This window comes from Mytilus edulis, chromosome 5 (genome assembly GCF_963676685.1).
Source record: "Mytilus edulis chromosome 5, xbMytEdul2.2, whole genome shotgun sequence".
Lineage (NCBI taxonomy): Eukaryota > Metazoa > Mollusca > Bivalvia > Mytilida > Mytilidae > Mytilus > Mytilus edulis.
Genome location: NC_092348.1, coordinates 12002867 through 12024122, shown reverse-complemented (window position 1 = coordinate 12024122; position 21256 = coordinate 12002867). Strand labels below are relative to the sequence as shown.

Below are 21256 nucleotides of genomic sequence, written 5' to 3'. Positions count from 1 at the left end.
TGCTTGTCATTTTTTTAATGAATATCTAACACTCTCAAACAAACAAAAATCGTTCTTCTGCGCCATAATACATTTAATACGTTTGCGCCACTAGTTTTCAAATGCGTTAATTTGTAGTGTAACAAATGCACCAATTAAAGAAAAACAACTTCCCTTTTTCTTGTTGTATATACTGCACACAAGAAAAATGGCAATATATATTTCGCATATGTTTTCAAAACATATTTTTCCATACCGGACCTAAACATATGGAGAAAAATAAAACATGAAAAAAACATATGTTGCAATTTTTCCTATGTAGGTTTGACACTTCGGACAACAATAGACTTCTGTATTAAAAAAAGTACGTAAGCGTCACACCCAAGATTCTTCACAATGCCCCTTTAATAATATTTACTAAAACAATGTCTCACTACACCTTCTTTATTCACATTTTGTAAATCATAGAGTGCAGAAACTGAACAGATAAACACAACTTCAAGTAAATGACTCTTTCCCTTAACATACCTGTCCAAGAATACTTTCTGAAAAAAATGATCTTTTCTGTTGTTAATTACGTACTTAAGGTACCCTTAAGCTTGTATAGCTTGTAGATAACATACTTGAACTGTTTATAGAGCTGTAGAAGTACATACGACTTCACGTATATATTACTTTCTATCAAGTTGTCGAATACATACTAGTAAAGTCAACGCAGTGATTCCACTCTATAATAAAGTAAAGGATTGTAACTTCCCCCAATATCACGATTCCACTTTTAGAGTTCACTATTGTAACTTCCTCTGATACCGTGATTCCACTGTTACAGTTAATAATGCATTTTGCCAATAACAATGTCGTTACCGAAATGTAAAAAAAAGTCTATCAACTCTGTTATTTTTCATTCGTTATCTGCCCTGAATAATAAAATTGTCAGTACTATAGAAGTTGTAGAAATGTTGGATTAACTAGTCTTTGTGTCCGCTTGACTTGCAACAAATAAACGATAATAAAGCGAAGGTATTGAATATCAGCGATAACGAATGTATTCATTCCGCATTACAAAGACAGTCATTCTAGTTGAAACCAGTAATGTAGTTATCCTCAGTGTTTCAATGATGTAAATAATTTCATAATCTTTGCTAAAAGCTTTTTATGAAACAGTGTCATTTTGTTCTACTAATGCTAAGATTATTTTATTCAAAAAGCTGAGTATGTATATGGTCATCATATTTTGTTTCAACCGGATTGTGGTTATTCGGAGTCAACGCATTATCAACATATGTCTGATATTATATCATAAGGATGTTTGCTACTGTATATCAAAATAACAAACTTTTTAAAAGACTGTTATGAATTGGTAGAATATTATTTAAAAAAAAACAAAGAAAAGAAAACAGAAAAAATGAAAGGTTCGTGTTCTTGTTTCAAGGTATAAGCCACTGGAAACTTGGCAAGAAATTGTTCTCTCTAGATTTTTATTCAATTAACAATTTCATCTTTTTACTTTAAAAAAACAATACAAAAATATAGGAGTTTTAAAGATGAGATTTTGTTCTATATATAATTAAATTACGAAAAAAAGGTAGGGCTTAGTGCATAAAATAATTCTGTTGGCAAAACATAGATAAAACCAAAGAATTCCTAATATCAGACAAAAATTCTAAAACAAGAGGAGCGAAAATCCTTAAATTAGATATACCAATGACATGACATTAACAATTATACTGTAAACTGATAATCAAAAGTCAGGAATATGGCAGCTGTTATATAATAGTTTGTTTCTATGTATGTTGCAGTGTTGTTTGTGTTTTGTTGCACTTTGTTGTTCTTTTGTTTTGTAGTTTTCCTCTTACAGTTAATGTGTTTCCATCGGTTTTAGTTAGTAAGCAGAATTTGTTTTTACTCTTAATCGGGTTATGACTTTTGAAAAAGCGGTATACTACTGTTGCCTTTGTTTCGTAGAACAAAGATTTCTTTAGGAAGCTAGGCTTTACCAATACAAAAACTTATAACATACATTGAAGCATTTTTTTGTATATGGTTAACAGTTATGTTGACAGAGTCAATGTTTTTATTAGTGAAGAAGTTTAAACAGCTATGGTAGTTATATTACCGGAAAAGGAATGACATACATGTATCTTGTTTAATTTCCTTTGTTACCTATTCTGACATCGGACTCGGCCTTCTTCTGAACTGAGTTTAACTGTGCGTATTGTTGTATGTTTTTTCTACATTGGCTAACGGTATACATGTAGGGGGTGGGTACAGATTTCAGAAAACATATTTAACTCAGGAATATGAAAGAAGATGATATCGTTTTTGTGCTGATTTGTGGTTAACCGCTTGCCATTATCAACTTTCATTTCGACAGTTTCGCAATGTAAGACAACCTGATGTACATTGTTGAAGGTAAACAGATGTCATTATACTTTATGCCCACACAAAACAGAGATGATGGCAATAACAAGAGACCAATGCACTAAAAATAAGGCATATCAAAACAGATTTACTTGCATGAATACTTAGGCAAGTTACATTTCATACAAATTATTACTCTTTCAGTGTCTTTGAGAAATTGTAGAGTGTACGGTGTTGTCTGGAATTGTATCTTACTATATATATATCTATTGTTTACGTATATCAACAACCGGTAGGATTAACCATGACAAATAACACAAGACCGATACTCTCTGGAATTTATTTTTGCCAAGTTAAAATTATTAGAATTCTGTTGATAGTTTTCATATCTGTTTATTTCCTACATGTATACTATAAAAACTTCATGCTAAGCAAGTAGAATATTATTGTTTTGAAGGAATAAACAGATTACCTTCCCTCATGAAATTATCAATAAACTTGATGGAGGTGTTAATTGTTAAACCGATAAAAAATTTCTACTTAATACATGGAAAATTATTGTGTAAACCAAGATTATCGTTCAGTTTGTGGATTATATTCAGCCCCAGGTAAATAAATCAAAATATATATTCGATTATATTACTATTATTATTTTAATGTTTGAATTGTGATGTAGTCGTAAACATGAACATGATAGTATTATTTTTAATAAAAAAAAAATAGTATCATACAGTATGCTCATCTGAATATTTACAAGCTATGAAAAGCTAAAGCAATAATCAATCTTTAATCGAAGAAAGCTTCAAAATATTATGACGAAACAATTAGAGGCTCTAAAGATCATACTTGGATGAAGTGATGTCTCATTGGCACTCATACTACATCTTCCTATATCTATATGTTGCTCACATAGATGTTTGTGCATCGTTACAAATGGTAACTCTCTAACATTATACACTATGATACTAGTAATATAATTCATGAATAAAACTTCTTTTATGTTGATCTTTTCCTTGGTGTTAAGTTTCTGTCTCTCTCTTTTTTTTAATTGTGATTGCCCAAGGCAAAAAAAAAACCGGAAACATTGGACAGGCACAAAAAGAATGTAAAGGGGGTAAAAAAATGTTTGTTAGGCTCAATCGTGCCCGAAAAACCCGGTTGTCAATATCAAAATTATTTCGTTTAAAGTTTTCTAGGTCATCTGTTGTCACTATCGAAGTTTATAATCAAACACATGGTTAAAGAATATTTGACCAGTTTAACTTGGTCAAATTCAAAGAGTGTCACTAATAAATTACTCATATTTTGTTTGAAGAAAACAATGTACTTTGATTAGATAATTCACGTCCAAGTCTATCCAAGTCTAAATAAAATAGAGAGAGATTTTTTTCCATCGAAGTCGGTCGAAGTTTTTGATCAATGTTTTCTCTGACGATTGTCACTATCAAGAAATTCATCAAAAACTTTCACCAAGAAAACTTATACGAGAACAGCTTGATAGTGACAACAGGCCTGTCAACTGACGTTATGGATAATGTTGACGTGTAGATTTTGTCTTGGGGGTCATTTCAGCAATTTTAAAAAGTTTATATAAGTATAATTTGTATAAATAACAGCCCAACAATGTAAGATCTGTAAATTTGCGGGTGCAAATTTTTTTTCTTTCTTGGTCGGGATTCAAACTCATGCTACTGAGATATCGTATTACCAAATCAGTGATGATGATATCATGATGCATCAAATTGAACAAACTATTACTACCCCATTTTATATCGTTTAAAACCACAATTTTAAGCAGCAAAAGAAAATATTCTAAAAGTACTTTTAAAAGAGGAACGTACACTTCAACATTGCAGTTTGCTGCTCTTTCTTTAAGTTTATACATATGATATATATATAATCATAATTATGAATGTTGCTGTAACGATTTTCTATGGCGTTAAACTGTAAAATCGACTATGATACTACATGAACTCTTGGTAAATCTAATTAATCTTACTTATTTTTAGATGGTAGGTGTTGGTTATATTTATCTTTTGTTTTTAATCTTGAAGAGACAATAATTTACAGATCATAAAGTTAGAGATCCGTATTACTTGAATCCAATGTGTGAAGTCTTCCCTCATTAGTTTGTAATTAATTTGTCAAATCTTAGGATGTTATGTGTACTAAGAAATTCGCTATATTCGCGGCTTTATTGTGAAAATAATTGTGAGTTTTTAAATCTCGTTCCATATAATTATATCAATTTCAAGATTATATAAGTTTCAACAAAATTCGTCATTGTTTGTGGTGTCTTGTGTTGTCGTTAAAGAAAGATGACGGGTTACATTTTGTAATGCGCTATTATATTATTAGTTACACGTTTCTCTGGGCTGAGTGCTCTTGCATTTCTTTGAAAGTAGTTGTATTCCACCTAGTGTTATCATTTAAGCGATATTATTTCGCATTGGCATATAAGTGGGAGGTTTGGCTAGCCATAAAACCCGCCATTCCTTTATCCAAATGTCATGTACCAAGTGAGGAATAGGCCGTTCTATGTATGTTAGCGGTTGTTTGTGTTAAACTTCCGTATTCTGTGCTGTTTTCCCCTTATAGTTGATGTTTTTCCTGGATTTGTTTTCTTTGAATCGATTCATGACTTTTTAATAGCAGTTTATATTACTGTTGCCTTTATATAATTCGGTTATATATTTGGTATCGCTCTCTCTCTTATTGTATCGTCTAAGGTAATCATTGGATTTTTTTCTGATATGTGAGTATCAATTAGATATCACCGTCACATCAAAATAACAAAAGGTTCAACAGATGAACACTTATAGGTAATAATGAACATACAAAAAACGTACAGGTTACAGAGATAAACACTTAAAATTACACAGTTTAACACATGATTAACTAAGTTGGTTGACCGTTATGGCATATCTGTTTAACAGGTAACGACAGATATGTTCCATTTGTCTTAACTAAAATCTTCTTTTCTCTGAATGTGACATCATTCCTAATTAGATTGTGAACGTGTTTGTGCTTACATAAACTACTAGACGAACGCCACGAGTGGAGCAGTATCTGCACACTATACCGAATGAGATCGTGTGAGGTTTTTGGTAGGGTTTATGTTGCTCAATCGTCAGTACATCTGAGGCAGATTGTTGTTCTCCGTCCATCATATTAGAAACTCATCTGCAATGGAATATCGGACCTTTGTTTTCTTTGTCCTGTTTTGTGTACTATTGATTGTTTGTTGATCTTTTCGATTTAGCCATTACTTTTGTGTGTCTTTAGCCATTACTTTTGTGTGTCTCTTCGGTTTTTTGCAAAGGTGTTGCAAGTTTAAATAGATCTTTATCTTCTAAAATTGCACTAAAACTAGTCACTAAAAAATGGTAGTAAGGCGAAATGTTATCAACTGAAATTGGAAAAACTTTGAATAGTTAGATAAATTAAAAGATTTGATTGTTATTAAAGCACATAATTTTCAGAACTTAACAGTTGTACCGTAATAATAACTTACAAATTTATGTGAAAACTTGAAAAATCTTTTATATATTTGAATACTAAAGTTTTACTATAGAACATTCACATAGACTGCCTTTTCAAAGATAATCCTTTACTCTATTCCAATCTTCAGAAAATGAACTGCTATTAAAGGTTTGTCTGGAAATTAATCAATTCATAAATCAGTGATAACGTAGAATAATTCATCACTTTTCAAACCCGCCATATTGTGTATGTGCCTCTCCCAAGTCTGGAGCATGCAAATCAGTGGTTGTCGATTGTTGCTGAGTGTCATATTTGTTTTTCGTTCATTACTTTTGTACATTTTCCAGCCTGTTTATTTTCCCGTTTAGATTGTTTTACTTTTGTCATTTCGGGGCCTTTTTATACTGACTACATGGTATGGGTTTAAATAATTTTTGACGATCGTAAGATGGCCTATAGTTGTTAACTTTTCTGTCTCAGCTGGTCTCTTGTGTACAGTTGTATCATTGACAATCGTAAAACATCTTCTTATTTTTATATTTGAATGACGGTCATGTTTGAATCAGTTAAATTAATCAAAAACGGAAGACATTAATTTGACAAACAGAAACCAATTATCATCATATTTATAGAAACCTCTATGATCATAGATTGTTTACGGAAATGTATGTAATAATAACAAATGTCATTTTCATTCCTCGTATATGTCATAAGACTTACTTAATTACATCAGATCTTTTTAACATGAGATAACAATGAATGATTTAATATTGATAGTCCTCATTATAGAATTATTGTTTATAGACGTGTCTTCCGTGGAATGTTCCTATAAGGTAATTTTATAAATATTCATGTTAAATACAATTACTAACTATAGTTCATGTTAAAGTATATAAATACTTATATAATTATTTTCACGAGATTTGAAACACGTGAATCTTTACACTTAAAAGATAGAATCGCATTTTTAATTAGTTTATGCTATTCCTTTTTTAAATAGTGGCTAAATTTGTTTTCAGTCTATTTTTAAATAGGAGATAAATGTAGTAATTCCTAGATATCCTACCATTATAACACAATGACAACTTATATTTGCTAATTATTTAAGTATAAAGAAGGTGCAGCAATAATTTCGAAATAATATCCTCCAATACATTATTGGATTCATATGCTCTCTTTTTTAACATAAAACACAGGTGTGATTTCAAGTGCTCCTCCTACTTTATAAAAGTGCTAAGAAGATCTGCATGTTTTACATTATTACATAAAGGAATGAGTCCTTGACACACTTATCTCAAGGGTCATTGTGTTTAAAGTTCCATAGACAATGGGGTCATTGTCTTTTAAAAATAAGTTGGGACTACCAAGACGACGTCAGACCATTGTGTTATACTCACCACATACGGATATAAACCAAATGGGAATGACCTTAACATGCTTTAAACTTGTCCTGTATATAGTTTATACATGAGATGATCTCTAGTTGTTTATCATTGGTATAGAGATAGTGTAGTTAATATTTGGTCATTTACACTTGAAGGCAAGGGGATTTTGAAATGTATTATTATTTTTTCTACAAAAGTTGTATATATGTAGCATACTAGGGATTCCTAATTTTCATTTAATTTCGAGGGCTACAGGGTTGCAGTTATCATTATACTAATTTTATTTTCAAATGGTTTATACCATTCTATGGTTGAGAATATCTTGGATAAATGACAGCTAATGGGGAAAGTAGACTTGTCTTCTTCATTCATCCTAGACTCTGACGCAGACATTTCTGTAGCTATGACCCGAGGTCGTAGATAATCGGTCCGGAGATAGATTATGTCCGGACTCTGTGTGAAAATTTGAAAATGCAATACGTCATTTGCATGCACAATTTCATTAAAAATCGATCGAAACTGCACATTTATAAGAAGTATGGAACGTTTACACCACATATAAAAGATACAAGTATATTACTATATTATATAATACCAGTCAGTCAAGGGAAACTAACATTTTGAAAATTGAAATTCATTGCGTATAAAATTCCTTAATATGTATCAACGAACAAACAGTAGGTGTTTCTTGTTTCTGTTATATGTAAGGTAGCACGGTTAGTATTGAAAGACGTGTTTATAAATATTTCTTCTGACGCAATTACTCCAAACCGTTTGTTTTTAATGAATTGAAATGAAACTTGTAAGAACCGAATATAGTATATTGTAAGAAAAAAATGGAATAATTTAATGCTGATGTATAATTTTATTATTAATACATTGCGTCTCTATAGTAGAGAGTTTAAGTTTAGATTAGTTATTTAATTATACAAGGACCTACATGACCTAATGTGATAACGTGGTGTAATGATAATTCTTATTCATTGCGCAATTAATGTTACGTATCTATATTCGCTCTCGTTCCGTTATCGTTTCCTTCAATCTATATTTGGAAACAAAGTATACTGATGATACACACTAACGCAACACTATATTTTGGGGAGTAAAACTGGATTGAAATATTGTGCAATGTATGCCGTTTAGGGATTTGGATAAGTGAATTAAAGGGCCGATCGGTCAACAGGAAATCTAATACGCTAATTTTTTTTTAATAAAGTAGTCAGCAGCTAATGTTCCGCTGTTAGAGAAATTTACATAAGGAAAGTGTAGCTTATAAATATCAATAAGTATAAAATTCTTCTAATAAGACAACGTTCATGGATATGTCAGGTAGTTATAACTCTATTGTTTGCATTTAATATATATACATCTCTTAAGAATCTATAGAAAGGTTAATATTAGTATTATTCGATCACTGTTTCAAGTGCAAATGTTTATATTAGAATAGATTTGTTAATATTCAAAATAAGGATAATCCGATTTCCTATATTATATGCATGATAATTGATAACAAGTTGTGTGGAATATAATATATACGTTAATGTAACATCAACCCAAACATATATACTGGGGTCAATTTAATTTGAATATCATAGAGTCCAAACATTGCAAATTAAATTCTTGACAATACTCATCTGATATCTTACAGAAAAACTGCTATACACCTATTTTTAAGTCCGTTTTGATACGATATCGATAATATCATGTATTTGTAATGCTTCCAATAAAATTAGGAGTTTACCAAAATACCCTATTTACTCAATTTTCAACATTTACTCCAAATTAGTCAAAATTTATAAAAATCTGACTGCAATGCTTGGGAATGAATTGAATACTTAGAAATACACCCAATCTGATGAGATTTGTACATACATGAAACGAGGCGGAACAAAGCAAGTAAGCATGCCTACACATTTTGCATTACCATTACAAAAACAAACCAAACAAAAAATCAAAAACAAAAACAGATAGAGCTTTTCTCATCACTAGGCGTCCGTCGTCCGTCGTCCGTAAACATTTACAAAAATCTTCTCCTTTGAAACTACTGGGCCAAATTTGACCAAACATGGCCAAAACTATTATTAGGGTATCTAGTTTAAAAATTGTGTCCGGTGACCCAGCCAACCAACCAAGATGGCTGCCATGGCTAAAATAGAACATAGCGGTAAAATGCAGTTTTTAGCTTATAACTCAAAAACCAAAGCATTTAGAGCAAATCTGACATGGGGGTAAAATTGTTTATCAGGTCAAGATCTATCTGCTCTGAAATTTGTAGATGAATCGGACAATCCGTTGTTAGGTTGCTGCCCCTGAATTGGTAATTTTAAGGAAACTTTGCTGTTTTTGGTTATTATCATGAATATTATTAAAGATAGAGATAAACTGTACACAGCAAAAATGTTCAGCAAAGTAAGATTTACAAATAAGTCAACATGACCGAAATGGTCAGTTGACCCCTTTAGGAGTAATTGCCCTTTATAGTAAATTTTAACCATTTTTTGTAAATCTTAGTTATCTTTTACAAAAATCTTCTTCTCTGTAACTACTGGGCCAAATTGAACCAAACTTGGCCACAATCATCATTGTGACCCGGGTATCTAGTTTAAAAATGGTGTCCGGTGACCCGGCCAACCAACCAAGATGGCCACCATGGATAAAAATAGAACATAGGGGTAAAATCAGTTTTTGGCTTATAACTCAAAAACCAAAGCATTTAGAGCAAATCTGACATGAGTTTTATTGGTTTATCAAGTCAAAATCTATCTGCCCTGACATTTTTAGATGAATCAGACAACCCATTGTTAAGTTGCTGCCTCTGAATTGGTTATTTTAAGGAAATTTTGCTGTTTTCGGTTATTATCATGAATATTATTATAGATAGAGATTAACTGTAAACATCAAAAATGTTCAGCAAAGTAAGATTTACAAATAAGTCAACTTGACCGAAAGGTCAGTTGACCCCTTTAGGAGTTATTGCCCTTTATAGTCAATTTTTAACCATTTTCCGTAAATCTAAGTTATCTTTTACACAAATCTTCTTCTTTGAAACTACTGGGTCAAATTATTTCAAACTTGGCCACAATCATCATTGGGGTATCTAGTTTTATAAATTGTGACCGGTAACCCGGCCAACCAACCAAGATGGCCACCATGGCTAAAAATAGAACATAGGGGGCAAAATCAGTTTTTGGCTTATAACTCAAAAACCAAAGCATTTAGAGCAAGTATGAAATGAGGTTAAATGGTTTATCAGGTCAATATCTATCTGCCCTGAAATTTGCAGATGAATCGGACAACCCATTGTTGGGTTGCTGCCCCTGAATTGGTAATATAAAGGAAATTTCGCTGTTTTTGGTTATTATCTTGAATAATATTAAAGATAGAGATAAACTATAAACAGTAATAATGAGGAAGACGACATTCCTGGACTTTTACTTTTAGTCGATTTTGAAAAAGCTTTCGACGAATGGTCTTTTATACTAGAGGCCTTGCAGTTTTATGGCTTTGACCAAACATTTATAAGTTGGATTAAGGCATGCTACTGTGATGCCTCTAGTGCAGTGTTAAACAACGGATATATTTCAGATTTTTTTTTCATTGAAAAGAGGGGTTCGTCAAGGGGATCCTCTGTCTCCTTATCTATTTATCTTAGTTTTGGAACTACTCAGTGCAGCTATTAAAAATGACCCTGATGTTGCTGGAGTAACTATTAATGACTCAGAATTTTTATTGAGTCAATATGCTGATGATTCTTCCCTTGTCCTGGATGGTGACCAAAAGTCTCTAAATCAATGTCTAAATTTGTTTGATAAATTTTCAGAATGTGCTGGACTCAGGTGTAATGTTGACAAAACTGAGGCCATATGGATTGGGTCAAAAAAGGGTAGTATGGAAAAACTTTTACCAGAAAAAAATCTTGTTTGGAACCTTTCTGGGAGGTTCAAACTATTAGGTATATGGTTTGAGCTTGCTAAAAGGGATAAGACTCTATGTAATTTTACAGCCAAGATAAACAGTATCAAGTCACTTCTTAATACTTGGGCTTATAGAGAACTAACATATATTGGGAGGGTGGTTGTGATTAAAACTTTAGCACTTCCCATTCTGGTTCAAGTTCTGACTGTCCTCCCTAACCCCCCAGATGGGGTTTTGAAGGAGATTCAAAATATATTTTTCAATTTTTTATGGAAAGGAAAACCAGATAAAGTGAAAAGAACAGTGGTTATGTCCGAACACTGTGATGGCGGTCTTAAGATGCCTAATATTTACTATTTTTGTTATAGCGTTAAAATGTCTTGGCTGTATAAATTACTAGACCCCCAAAATTACTCTCCTTGGAAAGTGTTGCTGCTTAGTTATATACAAAAAATTGGGGGGGACAAAATTTTACATTTAAGTAAGGAAGGATTGCTTTATTTAGCAAAAAAAGTCAATCCCTTTTGGCATGATATCCTGGTTAATTTTTCAAAATTGAAAAATAAACTGAAAGTTGAAAACAACACCGATATTCTGTCCCAGTCCATATGGCTAAATCCAAACATCAAAATGGATGGCAAGATGATTTTGAAGGGTAGATATATTGAAAATTGCATATTTTTCATCAATGATCTGGTGTCAGATAATAATACATTATTCTCATATGAAGAATTTGCGAAAAAGTATAATTTCAATACTAATTTTGTAGAGTTTTATGGTATTTTAAGTGCTATTCCAAATATATGGAAAAGTAGGATAGTAGGTAGTTCTAAACTTGATAATATTGAAAATAAATTAGTAGATAAAGTTAAAAAAGAACCTAAGTCTTGTAAATTTTTCTATAATTTATTTCTAGAGGATAATAAAGTATTATCTCTTTCTTCCCGTAACAAATGGGAAATAGACTTAAATTTACAGATTGAAGATTGGAATGCTATTTATTCCATGCCCTTCATTATAACCAAAAATTCGTTTTTACAAAATTTTCAATTTAAGATTGTTCATAGGATTTTACCATGTAATTCCTTTTTATATAAATGTAAATTAAAAGAAACTGAACTATGTACATTTTGTTCGGAAGTTAAAGAAAATATTTTTCACATTTTTTGGGAATGTAATGTAACACAAAACTTCTGGTTATCCATTATAGATTGGATTAGAAATTATGAAATCTTCTTGCCTTTTAGTGCAAAAGAGGGGATTTTAGGTGTGTCTGAGGATTCTGTCAACAGTAAAACAGTTAATAATATCTTGTTGTTATTTAAATACTATATATACAAATGTAGATGTAAGAGTGTATTGCCCACAAAATATGGTGGGATAGAATATTTAAAGTATTGGATTACAATAGAAAAATACTCTGTATGTTTCTTAACCCCTACACAAAAAATAAAAATGGATCAGAAGTGGCAATTGTTAGAAGCAGCATTTAATTAACAAAATCAATTGTAATATTTATATCTTCTTATACCATTATGATTTAATCGATCTGACAAGTACTAATTAACTTTTTATACCTTGTGTCTAATACTGTATTATGTAATTTCACATGTTTCATCTTGAAAAATAAAATAATTACAAAAAAAAAAAAAAAAAAAAAAAAAAAAAAAAACAGTAATAATGTTCAGCAAAGTAAAACCTGAGCTAAAAACTGAGCAACACGAACACCACCGAAAACTGGATAATTTTAGGTAGTTTGGAATGATTAGAAGATCTCATTTTACAATTATGACGAATTAATAAATGTCACTTAGCTAGCACTTAGACATTACAAAAAATAAAAACCATTGGTATATAGAAATTACTTACTAACCTTAATTTTTTCGACAATAGATTGTGTATGTCACCTGATCTTCTTCCAGTATTTAGAATTTGTTTCTCACTCTAAGATTGTACTTTTTTTTTTTATTATATCCACAATTTTAAGCTTGTTCATGTCGTATCTCTCATTCGTTTTTCTTTTTGTTCCATTATTTCCTGACAGTTTGATTTTGATCTTTGATCTAACTAGGCAGTGCCCATTGTATACATCAATGCACCATTTATTTTTTTTCGTTTCTGTTGTTTCTTGTGCTGTCTGTAATTTTCCTTACTTTTTACAAATTAAATTTTGGCGCTACTATGGAACATATAGGCTTTTTGGCTTTCTTTAGGATTTTTCACCTTTTGTGCCATACCTGATTCCTCAGCAGTACACTAGTTTGAGTTTCTTCAGCCTTTTCTGGTTTCTGTAACAAGCTCTTTTATACAGAGCTGTGTTGTAAGCCAAATGTCAACTCTTCAATCCGGATGGACGGAATTTCTCTATGGTTAGTCCTTCCCTTAAATAATTGCATTATCAGACTTACTTAATGCATGGGTCCGGATTTCGTTCATGGTTGTCTCCCATATAGCCTTTGACTTTCTATAATCACGTACAAGGCAGTGCGTTTATGAACCCAGAGCTGGGTGTTTAGTTCGCATGCAACAGGGTATACCCACCATCGGTGAACCTAGCATTCCTTGCATTTAGTTGCCTAATCTTCCAAGACTTTATGATTTTGACCGAGGCCTTAAGGTGTCGTGTTTCCATCTTTCACAAAGGGGAGTATCCCATAATTGGGCCAAATAGTTCTTACTGAATGAGAGGCTGTATATGGCAGGTAAACTTGCGCACGCGGCTTAATAGAATAACCGAAATCTACAAGGAAAACGTTTACGTTTGAAGTTCAGTAAAGGGCATAGTTAATACTTCAGTTTCATTATGTATATCTGTTATATTCATTTGATAAAATTTACTGTTTGCAATAGCATTAATTGTTCTAAATAATAAGGATGTTCTTATCCCAAGCATAAAAACATAGCCGTATTTGACACAACCTTTTTCAACTTTTGATCTTCAGTGCTGTACAACTTTGTACTTTTTTTTCACTTTCGATCTTTAATATCTGGGCGTCACTGATGAGTCTTGTGTGGACGAGGCGCGTTTTTGGCGTAATGAATTTTAAACCTGATGTTTTTTGTTATCCATTAATCATGTGTTTCTTTGTCTAATACGTTCTACTATTTATTTGTATTGTAGTCCTGTAATATTATGTTGTCATTTAAATGTTATATTTAACATAGCCATTAAAGTGCGAGGTTTGGCATGCCACAAAACGAGGTTCAACCCACCATTTTTTCCTTTAAAAATGTCCTGTACCAAGTCAGGAATATGGCCATTGTTATATTATTGTTCGTTTCTGTGTGTGTTACATTTTAACGTTGCGTCGTTTGTTTTCTCTTTTTTTTAGTGTAATTCCACATTGCGATAAGACGTGTCACGGTACTTGTCTATCCCAAATTCATGTATTTGGTTTTGATGTTATATTTGTTATTTTCGTGGGATTTTGTCTGATGCTTGGTCCGTTTCTGTGTGTGTTACATTTTAGTGTTGTGTCGTTGTTCTCCTCTTATATTTAATGCGTTTCCCTCGGTTTTAGTTTGTCACCCCGATTTCGTTTTTTGTCCATGGATTTATGAGTTTTGAACAGCGGTATACTACTGTTGCCTTTATTTGCTATCATTTGATACCTGCTGTTTACATCTGTTCACAATTTTTACGTCTAATAAGAAGACCATAGTAACGTTGACCTGTAGATATGAATGGCAGTTGATGTTGATTAAACGTCAATGAGACAGCAATCCAACAAAAAGAGGGAGAAATTCATTTCCGCATCTCCGTGAGACTGGCCTTAATCAGCTCGATAATAGATCACTCATTCTGTATCCTAATCGACAAGGAAGACAGTGCATTACAATTAAACATGTGTTTAAATGTACACCTCATTTATAACTATCAATATAGTATTTCAATTAACAGTGTAAACTGTCAGTCGACGAAATCTCAGAATATCATTCATTTTATTTTTGTGGTGAAACAACATGTCAGAATTAATGAGTAAGTTCCAATAACTATGAGATGTGAGGGGGTTAAACTAAACTTTTCTGTGGGTATTCACCACAATGCTATCTTTAATTACATTTTTGATCAGTAATAAGTTAAAAATTTACTATAACCAATCATTCTTGATATAGCATTTACTTACGTGACATTGGTATTACAGAAGAGCAAACCAATATAGAATAGTAATTTATAATATCGTATCATTGATTTGTGGCAGAGTAAGTTTGTCCTAGATGATATTTGTTGTAAAAAATTGAAAACAACACGTTAAATAATTTCAATGCGTCCGAAGCGCTTTTCTGGATTTACCTTCATCAGGAACGCTTAAAGCCATACATTTGAAATCCGAGTAACTTTCATTCATTATAAATATTAAAGGTCTTTATTATTGGAATGAAATTTGAAGTTCGTAAGATTATTTTATTTGTCCAAGTCCTTCAGCCAGGATTGACATCAAAACGAAATTGGTTGTTTTATTCAGTTTCTTTGATGTCCTTAAAAGCTATATATTTCAAACTATCAAAACGTGTTGTGCGCACGGAACCTATATCATAATCATATATGGTGTTACTTCCAATTTGTCAAAACCGCTGCTTCCAAACAATCAGACCTCGAGGGTTCTATCCATACTCTAGTATGCGTTTTGTTTCAAGCTTAGTTTAGATTTCGCATTTTCGCAATTATGTATCTAAATATGATAGAATTAGGGTTTATTTCCTGTTATTCTAGAAAGATGTGCACATGGGGATCATACCATATTTGTTTTCGAACGCATAACAACTGCATAGCTAATTTGAAAATATAGGAAATTTAAGCTATTGTGTACAAAGACAAGAATATGACAGTTGCTTTCGAATTCGTTTTATCTTTCTGAGCTTTTGATGTTGCCATTTGATAAAAGACTTTCTGTTTTGAATTTTTCTTTAAGTTCGGTATTTTTTGTTATTTTACTTTCAACTAGACAAAAAGATATATCTTTTAATATCTTTATTTCTTTTGTATATTGCATCTTTTCGTAAAAAAATAAATATTAAGAAGACCATAGATATAATGGCTATCATATATATGAAAAGGCAAAAAATAAATGAACTAAACAAAACAAAACAGACAAAAAGAATTAACATATTTAGGTTTTACCGATTAAATAGTTGTTCTGCAGATTGTAACTAACTCGAGTGTATCGCAAAGTGCAATTTCATTATTTCGTACAAGCAATTCAAAGTGAAGAGTACAAAATCAGGATTCATCATAGGACTGGCGTTAATTGATTAAAATGACAAAAACACTTCCTATGTAGAATTGAGTCCTTGTTGGCTTCAACGAACGACAAAATAAATAGAAGTTGTTTCCGTTTGTCAGATTTCCGCGAACTCACCAAGGTACCTCCGTCGATATCAATATGCTGTATCAAATCTCTAACAAGCATGAATACATATATAACAGTGGTATTATTGGAATAATTTGGTTGTAAAGTACAACGTTTAGCAATAGCTAGCAAAAGGATCTAGGATAATAAATCATGATGTAATTGTCATGAAATTATCGTAAATAAATTAGTGGTAAAATGGTATCGATATTAATGTCATTTGAAGAGCTCTTACTAATAACGTGATTAGTTTATGTACAAAGTACTTCGCACGCGTAGTAACAGTGGTGAACCAACAAAAGTTATATGTATATTGATGTTCACTTTACCAATAATCATTTGACATTTCAAAAATGGCATCTGCTTCCTATTAATTATTTTATGTGTATTATTGGAAGATAAGCTATGTTGTGTTCCTACATAAAACTGGTAAAAGCACTTTTACATTATTATTTTGCAGGTTAAGTTTTATACTGCGAATTTTACAATAGGTGGAATAATGTCGTGCATTCCAAGTAAAAGCGACTCAAATCCACTTGCACATCAGATTCAAAATAATGTTTTGACAACTTTACTTGTTGTGATAGTTTTCACTGCAATTAAATCTTACTATGACAAAATTCGACGGCAAAAAGCACGTGTAGCAGTTTTTGTCATAGGAACAGGACCGGTTGGGGTAACAGCCGCACTTGCAGCAGTACAGACAAAAAGAGTAACACAACTGGTTTTCTATGAACAAGAGGAACGAAATCAAGTGTATGATCGAAATTATCAGATCTGTTTTGACCGAAGGAGTACAAATATTCTTAAGAAACTACACGTGGATTTCGATAATATTGAAGGAATATGGGATGATCAATGTTTTTATACACGTGTTGGAAACTACATAGAGTATATATTTTCAGCTATAAAACGGAGTAACACTGAAACAAAGATCTACTTTAACAAAAAGGTACGTGTTTTTTTTTATACTTTTGATAAAATTGAGCCCCTTTTACTGAAGATGGATATGAACAATCCTTTTCATCGTAATATTTTGCAACTGTTCAAAGTGCATTTAATGACAATGGCTAAACATATCCTTGTATTACCATCACGTCTGAGGTTGTAATTTGATTTTTTGTAGACAGTCCTGTCAATCGTAGATGGATCTTTATGATTTAGCGATTTATATAAACCTTTCGTATGAGAGCGACGTTACGTTTTATTAAAATTGAATTATTTTATAGTTGAAAAATGACTCATATAAATTTATTTTTATATGTAGGCAGTTTTTTTTTACAAAGTATCCCTCGAAGAATGGGTATTGTTTTCTTAACGAAGACAAATGAATGTTCGGTTTCCAGCCATTCTTTGTTTCCTGTGCTTTTAGAGTCTCACAGGAAAAACACGTTTATGCACTACAGCTATTATTACAAAATGTTACAACAAAACAGTTAACTTTAAAAATTCATGTATATGGATTGAAGGAAATTAGAACCAAAAAATCGACAAAATGTTTCTTTTTTTTTTTTTATAAAACTCAGCTTGAATACAAATGTTATAATGCAGATACATATTTAGATGCAATTGTTAAAAATAAGGAGATGTTTTATGATTAAAATACCATTGTTTATTTTATTAAAGTTCTCAGTTGAAAAACAATTAACGTTTCAATATGCAATTACATCTACGTTTTATTCTAGCAGTGTACAGTATACATGTATATAAATCGTGACCCTTTTCATTCTGAACGTACAGAATCAGTAATATGATAATTAACAGACTAACGCGGAATTAATTTCTCAATATCTGCTTAAGTTTACATTATATTGGTTTCGTTTGTGTTTTACAAATACGAAAGACTTTTTTCTCTGGATTATATTTCCGCTGATTAGTTTTTTAGAAATAGATGATTGATGTATAACTAATTCTGAATAACAGAAAGTTGAATTTGGTAGTAACATCCAAACAGATCATTTTGACTTCAATTATATGGTATTCTGTGACCGGAAATTAGTTTTATGCCAGAATGGTGACATTTAATCACACGCTTTCAGATCAAATTATTTATTCAATAACATTTTTAACAAGAAACAGCAAATGTTACTTTTTTAATTATAATGTGTAAGTTTGTATTGTATTTAGCTTTTCATTTCCTGGTGACCTTTTGTTGAAATTCACTAACAGAAAAAAAATTGAGTGTTTTATTTTTTTTAATTTTTTTATGCTTCCTGTATAGTCTTGCCGAATGAAGCCCTATCCAATTGATATTTAGTAATTACAGAATATTCTTGTGTTGTCCTTTTACACCGTTGTAATGGTTGAGGAGTGTTGAAAACTCACAAACATGTTTTACCCCGCGAATTCTAGAGTTGTCCGTCTAAATTCAGGTTGTTTTGTATTTTATATTTTTACTGTACGATTACTCCTTTTAAGACAAATTATGCCGTTTACTTTCTCTCTTGAATAATTGAACAATCATGTTGACGGCGCCATTCCTATCTTGAAGAAAGTTTGCTACTCAGTTTCAATATAACAAGCTTTTCATACCACTAGTATATATTGAATGGGTTTAATAAAGGAACCAAAAAGCAAGCCAACAAAAAAATATAGGTTAATGTGCTTTGTTTTCGAGATATTAGCCATTGAATTTGTCATAGCATTATCATTGCAAGTTAAAGTTCTCAAAAACTATTAGAAAATAACAAAGATTTTATAAGACTTTTACGGATTGCGTAAAATTAAACATATAAAAGATTTATATAAAGAATAATGGGTGTCTATGGGCATTTTTTAAGGCATTCAAATGGATAACACCAGAGGATTCCGAAAATCTGACAAAAATCCCAAAACATGGCAAGCGAACATCCTTTTTACTATACCATACGTGTTTCCCAAATGTCGAAGGCGTAACGGTGCAATATAGCTGTTTACACCTTCAGTTAATCTTATTAATAAATAACTTGAGGTGGATATTTGTCTCATTGGCAACCGTTTTAAATATCCGTATCATTGTGTTAAATTTAACCTGATGCGATAGACGATGTGTGTTTAAAATAAAACAATATTTATCGTAGGTGAAAGAAATACAAAAAAAAAACAGTATATTTTTTAGGCTAAATGGGGTCGGAAGATGCATAGAATGCCCCTATAGTTTTGATTTAACACTGTCAAAGTACCATTCTGAATAAAATACGCGATAAGTTGAAACGTTTCACACAGTTCACATTTCAAATGGTTAAAAATACGTTTTGTTGGGTAATATATTTTCTACTCTAATGCCAGTTCTTAGCCTATAATACTAACAAGATGACTTGTAATAAAAACCAACAGTAATTTATATCTAGATGTATTAAATAATAAGTAATTATAATTGACTGATTGTTTTTTTTTTGTGTCGATTTGCTACGGAGACACTAATGTTCCCGATATAATTATTACAAACAGCACTTACTTATAACGACTTATAATACATAAAGTGTGTTTTCTGTCACATTGACTTGGAATTCTCTTCCACAACTATTCATGGAAGTCAGAAACAATAAGAGACAGATGCTCACTTGTCATTAAATCAATATACTTACATAACAAAGGAAGATCTATAGAGAGAAATCATTAAATCAATATACTTACATAACAAAGGAAGATCTATAGAGAGAAATCAATATACTTACATAACAAAGGAAGATCTATAGAGAGAAATCAATATACTTACATAACAAAGGAAGATCTATAGAGAGAAATCAATATACTTACATAACAAAGGAAGATCTATAGAGAGAAATCAATATACTTACATAACAAAGGAAGATCGATAGAGAGAAATCAATATACTTACATAACAAAGGAAGATCTATAGAGAGAAATCAATATACTTACATAACAAAGGAAGATCTATAGAGAGAAATCAATATACTTACATAACAAAGGAAGATCTATAGAGAGAAATCAATATACTTACATAACAAAGGAAGATCTATAGAGAGAAATCAATATACTTACATAACAAAGAAAGATCTATAGAGAGAAATCAATATACTTACATAACAAAGGAAGATCTATAGAGAGAAATCAATATACTTACATAACAAAGGAAGATCGATAGAGAGAAATCAATATACTTACATAACAAAGAAAGATCTAAAGAGAGAAATCAATATACTTACATAACAAAGGAAGATCTATAGAGAGAAATCAATATACTTACATAACAAAGGAAGATCTATAGAGAGAAATCATTGAATCAATATACTTACATAACAAAGGAAGATCTATAGAGAGAAATCAATATACTTACATAACAAAGGAAGATCTATAGAGAGAAATCAATATACTTACATAACAAAGGAAGATCCATAGAGAGAAATCAATATACTTACATAACAAAGGAAGATCTATAGAGAGAAATCAATATACTTACATAACAAAGGAAGATCTATAGAGAGAAATCATTATACTTACATAACAAAGGAAGATCTATAGAGAGAAATCAATATACTTACATAACAAAGGAAGATCTATAGAGAGAAATCAATATACTTACATAACAAAGGAAGATCTATAGAGAGAAATCAATATACTTACATAACAAAGGAAGATCTATAGAGAGAAATCAATATACTTACATAACAAAGGAAGATCTATAGAGAGAAATCAATATACTTACATAACAAAGGAAGATCTATAGAGAGAAATCATTAAATCAATATACTTACATAACAAAGGAAGATCTATAGAGAGAAATCAATATACTTACATAACAAAGGAAGATCGATAGAGAGAAATCAATATACTTACATA

The 21256-nt window shown here is 31.2% G+C and overlaps 1 protein-coding gene across 1 annotated transcript in view; it reads left to right on the top strand.

The window, feature by feature from the left end:
- Positions 1–6554: 6554 nt before the first annotated feature.
- LOC139522980 (uncharacterized) overlaps positions 6555–21256 on the top strand; it is a 110681-nt gene continuing 95979 nt past the window's right edge. Inside the window, exons 1-2 of the mRNA XM_071316673.1 lie at positions 6555–6656; positions 16935–17426. Of these exons, the coding sequence (XP_071172774.1) occupies positions 6579–6656; positions 16935–17426 (570 nt within the window). The 5' untranslated portion in view covers positions 6555–6578. The remainder of the gene's footprint in view (positions 6657–16934; positions 17427–21256) is intronic.